This window comes from Gopherus evgoodei, unplaced genomic scaffold, assembly GCF_007399415.2.
Source record: "Gopherus evgoodei ecotype Sinaloan lineage unplaced genomic scaffold, rGopEvg1_v1.p scaffold_62_arrow_ctg1, whole genome shotgun sequence".
Taxonomy (NCBI): Eukaryota; Metazoa; Chordata; order Testudines; family Testudinidae; genus Gopherus; species Gopherus evgoodei.
Genome location: NW_022060083.1, coordinates 1 through 8,110, shown reverse-complemented (window position 1 = coordinate 8,110; position 8,110 = coordinate 1). Strand labels below are relative to the sequence as shown.

General features: G+C 51.2%; 1 protein-coding gene across 1 annotated transcript; it reads left to right on the top strand.

The window, feature by feature from the left end:
* Nucleotides 1-1,651: 1,651 nt before the first annotated feature.
* Nucleotides 1,652-2,684, top strand: LOC115643532 (olfactory receptor 10A4-like). The gene has a single exon (XM_030547566.1). The coding sequence runs from the start codon at nucleotides 1,664-1,666 to the stop codon at nucleotides 2,594-2,596; it is 933 nt and encodes a 310-aa protein (XP_030403426.1). The 5' UTR covers nucleotides 1,652-1,663; the 3' UTR covers nucleotides 2,597-2,684.
* The last annotated feature ends 5,426 nt before the right edge of the window (nucleotides 2,685-8,110 follow it).

The following is an 8,110-nucleotide window of genomic DNA, read 5'->3' as shown; positions in this document are numbered from 1 at the left end:
TCTGAGGGTCAGTAGCAGACAAGCTTCCCTTCCAGAGGTAAGTGACTTTCAGAAACAGTGGCTTTGCCACAGCTGGGAAGGTTTATGAGACAGATTGTGGTGTTTTCCTTCTTTATTGTTGCATCCACATGTGCATCATCCCAAGCAGTTCTCAGTTAAACGATCTCCAGAATTGAAAGGAAAAAATGAGCAATCTCTCTGCCTTTCTGTCTCTTTTTCCTTCTCATCTAATCATTCCCTCTAATTTACTCTTATCTATCTAATCTGCAGAACGGTCCCTCATCTCTCTGTTTTCTCAAAGGTATTGTGCATCATGTATCTCTACCAAGCTAACTAATCTGAAGGAATGACTCTTATCACTCTATCGACTCTGGCTATTAGGGCTGTGACTTTCAAAGACACCTGTAATGCTTGAATCTACAGGATTGTCTCTCATCTAACCCAGACTTCAGAGTTTAGGAGAAAATAAACTTGGTCCAGTTGTGTTCTGGTAATTTAAGAGGAAAGCCAATCTAAATTAGCTCATGGTGAAATATAATAGTAGACAAGACAAACTGTGCCTCTAAACTGTTTGTTGTTTTAAAATCCATTTCTCACCATTATTTTGTACCTCAGAAGTGTCATATCTCATTGTCATTAATGGAATAAGACTGAGGGAGGTAGGGAAGCTGTGACAAATACTTGGGTGCTCTGTAATAATTATTAATATTGTACCTGGATCAGCCAGTCTCAGACTACAAGAGCACAGCTACAGTGCTGCAGCTACATTGCTGTAGTGCTGATACTGGCCACAGCGACAGAAGGGAGTTTTCTTTTGTTGTAGTAAAACCACCCTCTTGAGAGAGAGTCGCTAGGATGACAGAATAATTCCTCCACTGGCCCAGCAGTGTCTATACTGGGGTTGAAGATGGCTTAACTAGTCTCCTAGTGGTGTGAATTGTTCACACCCCTGAGCAATATAGTTAAGTTTTATGTGTACCTAAGTTGACTTACATTTTAGCTGTAGACAAGGCCTTAGGTAGGAAACTGGTAGCAGATCCAGCTTGCCCATCTAGGGGCAGAGAGAAGAGACTGGCTAACAATTGCTTGGGAGCTTACACTTAAGTTTCATTCGGAGACAACGTCAGAGCGAGTAGCTATAGTGGTTATAACTCACACTTGTGGGGAGCACCCAGTCCAGTTTGAACAGAGTGAGTCTGTCTGAGAACCAGGTTCAGAGTTGCACAGACATACAGGAGGATCTAGGCTAGCTAGGATAAGGTAACCCTGCTCTATCTTTCCTTGTAGAGATGCAAAGGAATGGATGAGACTAAATCTGTGTGCAGGCTGCTTGCTGTTTTAAAATCCTTTTCTTTTCTCCAATGCTTTGTTCCAAGCTTCCCAAAGAGAGGAGACGCAGGTGGTCAAAACCAAATCCTGCAAAGTGATAAGGGGTCGGTACATGGAGCTGTGTGTCGGGGTTCTTCTCTAAGAATGGAAGGGTGACAAGATTCCACCCAGAGCCGAGTAAGGTGCAGATGCCAAACACTTGAGTTGGGTGCACTCAGAGAGATGAGAAAGGGAAGAGGGATGTCACTGATCCTGTAACAGTGACTCTATCTACTTATGCCATCCTAGACCCTAAGGTATTGGAATCCATATGTGATCTCATCAGGACAGAGATATGGAGGGAAACTTAAGTACAGTGGCTGAGTTTATCTTTCTGGGCTTCTCGGACCTCCAGCATCTGCAGCTCGTTCTCTTTATCCTGGTCTTACTCATCTACCTCATCATCCTGATAGCAAATAGCCTCATTGTTGCTGTCACAGTGACTGACCTGATGCTCCAAAGCCCCATGTATTTCTTCCTCAGGAACTTGTCAGTCCTGGAGATCTGCTACACCTCGGTCATCATCCCCAAGTCCTTGTCCAACCTCCTGTCAGAGCGTCAGACCATCTCCTTCCTTGGCTGTGCAACCCAGATGTATTTCTTCCTCCTCTTTGGCATCTCGGAGTGCTGCCTGCTGGCTGTAATGTCCTACGATCGATATGTCGCCATATGCAACCCCATGCGTTACTCCCTCATCATGAGCAGAAAAGTCACCATTAGATTGGCATCTGTGGTGTGGATTGCAGGCAATGTGGTGGCATTTGAGCAAACGGTCACTATATTCATGTTATCTTTCCATGGGTCAAATAAAATCGAGCACTTTTTTTGCGATGTTATTCCAGTGCTTAAGCTGGCAAGTACAGACACGTCCCTGAATGATGTTATCAACACCGTGCTCACTGTAGTGTTCATAATATTCCCCTTTGTCCTGATCATCACCTCCTACATCTGCATCCTCTCCACCATCCTGAAAATGCGCTCAGCTGAGGGGAGACACAAAGCTTTCTCCACCTGCTCCTCGCATCTCATCACAATCACCTTGTTCTTTGGCAGCTGCTTTATCACCTACATGAGGCCCGGTTCCAGTGGTTCTGTGGACACCAACCGAGCAATCTCCTTGCTCTACACGGTCATTACTCCAATGTTCAACCCAATCATATACAGTCTGAGGAACAAAGAAGTCAAGGAGGCTCTGAGGAAACTCTTGGGCAGCAGTAGGACTTCTTAGTTCTCACAAAATAAAGTTATTTATCTCCCCTAACCTCTGCACTGTGCCCCCTTCATCTCTAATGCCTGCTCCTCCTCCTGCACTTCTAATCTCTACACCCCCTTCACTACCAATCCCTGCCCCCCTTCTACACCCCAACCCTTGCACCCTCCTATGCCCCAACCCCTGCACAGTGCCTCCTTTGCCCCTAACCCCTGCATCCCCCTCCTGCATCCATGTGAGGAAATTGACCTGGATGCACAAAGCAGCTGGCATTGCTGCTCGCTCCCCCGTTGGACTGCTGCTCTTCTGCACTCCACAGCTCTAGGGGGCTGTGAGGAGGGGATCAAGGAGCAATGTCAGGGCTTCCTACATCCAGGTCACTTTCCCTGTGGGCTGTGTAAGTGGTGTGCAGGAGAGCAGCAGCCCCTGATGCCTAAGCACATCTGTTGTGCCAAAGGGGGAGCTTGAGTGCACTCAGTAAAGCCACACCAGGCCTATAAATATAACTGGTTTTATTGCCAAAGCATAATAAGCTTCCCAGCCTTCACGCGTTACTAAATACGTGATTTGCAGCAACCAAGCAGGCAAGCAAGAATCAATGCTTAGGTCCCTTCTCCTACAAACAGTCCCAGAGCCTCCAACCTTGTCCATGAGTGTTCATAGCAGGCACTGCTCCAGCGTGGAGAGTTCCTGGGCACCTACAAGGCAAAGGACTGCAGGTTAGACTGCTCATCTAAAGAAATTCTCATACTCATTTTTATCATCATCTCTTTCTCAGGGGGCGTATACATCAACAAACTGGCTCTGGCAGGAAACACTACTGCTTTCTATTCCCGCACGTAACACTCGCAGGCCCACCTTATCTCTTCACTTTATCCAGTCGCAGTGGCTGCAAGCCAGCCTGGTCGGTCAAAGCCAGTGCACTATTAGCTCCACTCGGGCCATCCTGTAATAACAGGCCAAGGTAACTTGCAGTCAGCCCCAACAACAGCCCAAGTGGAGAAGCAACCTGGATGCAGTAAGCCCTGCTGTGTGAGTTCGGGGGACTCTGTGTGTGTGTGTGTGTGTGTGTGTGTGTGTGTGTGTGTGTGTGTGTGTGTGTGTGTGTGTGTGTGTGTTCCTGAATGAGTGAGTGCGCTCTTTCTTTAAGAAAGCACTCAGGGTCAGGAGCCTGAACTAGGCATGTTCAGACACAAGCAGCTGCCAGCAGCTCCAGACACAGAAGGTAGCAGCACACACAGATCCCCCCTCCCCCATCCCGTCACTCCAGCTCAGTGGAAATAGGGTACATAGGTCTGGGAGAGGAGGACACGCCACCATCACCCCCTGTACCCCTGCAGAGCAGACAGGAGGACACTCCCAGTCTGGAGTGGTCAAGAGTAACTCTAGGGATGAACCAACAGAGATGGTGGGATTGGGGGACAGGAACAGAAGCAGCTGCACACATGGTGCAGGGCAAAGGAGGGGCTCTGGAGGAGTTACCTGGCTCTGAGGGCTGGTTGTCCAACTGCCTCTTGCAGCTTGGGTTTCTCCCTCACCCCCAGGCTACTGCTCTAATGTGTGACTGCCATGCCTCCTCCATCAGTCCAGATGGCTCTCAGCAGCTGGTCAGGTGGGAATCCAAATCCTGCACACAGAGCCCCCTTGGGCAGGCTGCCTTAGAGGGAGGGGGAGGGGGCATACAACCCATCCCAAAGGCCAGTCCTGCTTTGAGGATGTCAACCAACATGTGGACAAGGGTGATCCTGTGGATATAGTGTACTTAGATTTTCATAAAGCCTTTGACAAAATCCTCACCAATAGCTCATAAGCAAAAGAAGTTGTCATGGGATAAGAGGGAAGGTCCTCTCATCAGTAACTGGTTATAAGAGAGGAAACAAAGTGTAGGAAGAAATGGTCAGTTCTGAGAATGGAGAAAGGTAAATAATGGTGTCCTCCAGGAGTTTGTACTGGGACCAGTAACATTCAACATATTCATAAAATATCTGGGAAAATGAGTAAACAGTGAAATGGCAAAATTTGCAGATACAGAACTACTCAAGACAGTTATCTCCAAAGCAGACTGAGAAGAGTTACAAAGGATCTCACAAAACTGAGTGACTGGGCAACAAAATGGCAGATGAAATTCGGTATTGATATATGCAAAGTAATGCACATTGGAAAAAATAATCCCAATTATACATACAAATTTTTTAGATTTAAATTAGCTGTTACCACTGAGGAAAGTGATATTGGAGTCATTGTGGATAAGTTCTCTGAAAACATCCATTCAATGTGCAGAGGCAATCAAAAAAGCTAACAGATCGCTGGGAAACATTAGGAAATGGAAAGGTCGTAAGACAAAAAATATCAAATTGCTTCTATATAATTCTAGGGTATGCCCACATCTTGAATACTGTGTGCAGACCTGGTTGCACCATCTCAAAAAAGACAGATTGGAAAAGAGGAACAAAAAATATTAGGGGTATGGAGAAGCTTCTATATGAGGAGAGATAATAAGAGTAGTTCTTTTCAGCTTGGAAAAGAGATGAGTAAGGGGATGTACCTATTGGGTTCTCGGGAAGTGGGTAGACAGAAGGGGAGGATCTACAGGACCTCAGAACCCAACTGATTTTGGGGGACAACTAATAAAAGAACAGGGACAGGAGTGTGGTCAAAGGGTCATAAGAAGGGAACCTGATGGGGACACCAAGCAGAGAACCCCGGACAGCACCCACTGCTCCTAGAAGGCGTCAAGGGAGCCAGTGGACCCCACCCAGAGGAACTCTGTCCGGATACGTGAACGGACTAAGGATCAGAAACAAGTCCCACACTCACAAGAGTGTCCATTGGCCAATCTCCTCTCCCTGGTTGCGTAGATGGCCATTTTAGCCAGGGCAAGGAGGAGGCTGACCAGGAGGTCCCACGACTTTGTGGGGTTACGGATACGGAGTGCATAAAGAAGGAGGTGAGGGGAAAAGTGCAGCCAGAAACGTAACAGGATATTGGTGAGGAGTCGGTATAGGGGCTGCAACCTGGCGCACTCTAAGTAAATGTGCGCCAGGGCCTCCCTCACGCCACAGAAGGGGTAGGTGTCTGGGACGGGGTAAACCATGCCAAATACACGCCTGTGCTCATGGCCCCATGAAGGAGCCACCAACTGATATCCCTGGAAGACCTCGGGACCAGGGTAGAGTATAGGCTGGCTCACCGGGGCTCCTCTCCCTCCAGAGGTGGCAGGAGGTCCTGTCACTTTGTGTAGGGGCAGGACACGAGGGTGAGGAAGTGAAGGGTGTGGAGCACTAGCATGTAGAGACGTTTTCTTGGCGCGGTTTGGAAGTGGACCGGCTGCAGATCATGCAGCCAGCTTGCAGAGAAGGGGCAAGGGGGCCGGTCGGGTCTACGGGGCAGAGGCCCGATGAAAAGATCTGGAGGGGCTGGGGTGGAGGGTGGGAGGGGCGTGCCCTCTCGTAGGACCTGGTCAAGGTAGGCCCGAGCAGCAGGCGGCAAATCGGCCTCCACCTCCTGTAGTACGCGCCGGTGAGTACAAGGTCTGGAGAGTCCCATACGTTGGCTGAATCCCCTGACGCCTGCTCAATCTCCCCGGTTGTAGTCCAGGAGGTCTCCGATCCTGGTGATTCCCACCAAGACCAGCCTCTGGCGCACCACGGGGGACTTCGCCACCTGCACACGAAACTGGGGATTGTGTAGCAGGGGCTTCGCGAGGAGATCTGCCCCTTCGGTGGCCGCCACGGATCTGGTCATTGAGAACAGCTTCCAGGTCCGAAGGAGGTGCTGGTACAAGACCGGCAGCCCGGAGAGGTCTCGCGGAAGAGCCCTCAGATAGAGATAAAGGAGCTGCTGCTCATATCGGAGCCCTTGGAAGCGGCGCAGGAAGGCGTGTGCCAGTACTCTCCATGCCAGACTACCTGCATCATAAAGAAGCATCTGTAGGGCCTGGAGGAAGAAGACATGGACCTGAGTGCGTAGGCACTTCAGGCTCTGCCCTCCCTCCTCCAGCGGCAGGTGGAGGACCCCTGCAAGGACCCAGTGCAGTCCTGGCCAGAAGAACTCCAGAACCACTTTCTGGAGGTCGGCCAGGAAAACTGGGGCTAGGACCAGGGTGTTGAGCCGGTACCAGAGCATGGACAGGACTAGTTGATTGAGCACCAGTGCCCTCCCTCGAAGGGAAAGGTACCAGAGGAGTCCTGTCCATTTCCGGAGCCACTCAATCATCCTGCCCTGTAAACCTTGCTGGTTTTCTGGCGGAGATGGATGCGTGACAGAAAGGTAAACACCGAGATAGAGCAGCAGACCCGCGCTCCACCGGATGGCCTGAACCGTGGGTGAGAGGGAGCTCGCCTGCCACCCGTCCCCAACCACCAGTTCAGAGCTCTTGACCCAGTTGACCCGGGCGGAGGAGGCCACCGAGTACACAGCCTGGCAGGTCTCCACCCGTACCAGGTCGCCTGGGTCCTGAACCACGAGGAGCACAACGTCGGTGTACACCAACAGGACGAGCCGCAGCTCCTGCTCCCGAAGCACCAACCCCGTCAACCGCCAGAGCGTACAGCTGGCCCAAGAGGGGGCACCCCTGCCGTACTCCCTGCCCGAAGCTCACCGGCCGGTCGGGTCCAGTTGAGCCTGACCGACATTCTGCGGAGCGTACAGCACCTGCAGAAAACCCACAACACTGGGATCCAAAGCCTAAGCTCACAGGATGTCCCCGGAGATACCCATCATCCACCCTGTTGAACGCCCTTTTCCTGTCCAGGGAGTGAGGGCGAACAACAGATATCCCTGCACTAAACACTCCAAGAGAGCAGACCAGATACAGGTTATCCAATGCTGTACGGTCAGGATGGGTAGGTTGGTTGGGTGGTCATGTTCTACAGCACGGACCCCGTCACAGCGAGAGGCTTTGGCTACGATTTGTAGTCCGTGCTGAGGAGCGGACGGGACGCCAATTCCGTAAGTTGCGGAGTCCCCTCTCGGCAACAAAGTGAGCACGCTCGCCTGATGAGAGAGGGAGGACCCCGCTCCACAAGGATTCAAGGACCCGGAGCTCCTCCCGCTTCTCCGGCATGCTCCACTAAGGGAGATCTTGGGGCTGGCAGCCAGGACGCTCTCCAGCTCTAAGCCTCCCGTTCAATGCCCTATCGCGCCATCCTCCGTCGGCTGGTGCCCCAGTTGTAGTCGCGGCAAAGAGCAGGTGGGCACCTATCCCACACCACCACCACCGTGCCGAGGGAAAGGCAGGCCGCGCTCATCAGGCCAGCCAGAACTCCAAGGACCACCATGAAGCCACACTCTCAGCAAGCTGTTAAAATGCCAATAAGCTGGCCATGGCCTCTCCGACACAAGAGAGGCCGTCATAGTGACCAAGGTGGTGATCCGAAAAAGGGGCCGGCCGACCGGATGCTGGAGGACTGGGCGTGGAAAAGATGGAATTGTGACAATAGAGGGTCCAACGGGAAGGCACGACCCGATGGGCTTCCACCCAACATAGGTAAACGTGGAGACATCGTCCAGGTGGTGGTTGCGCCAGACGGC

What these genes read in the sequence shown, in the direction of transcription:
- LOC115643532 (XM_030547566.1), top strand. Translation starts at nt 1,664, where the DNA reads ATGGAGGGAAACTTAAGTACAGTGGCTGAGTTTATCTTTCTGGGCTTC.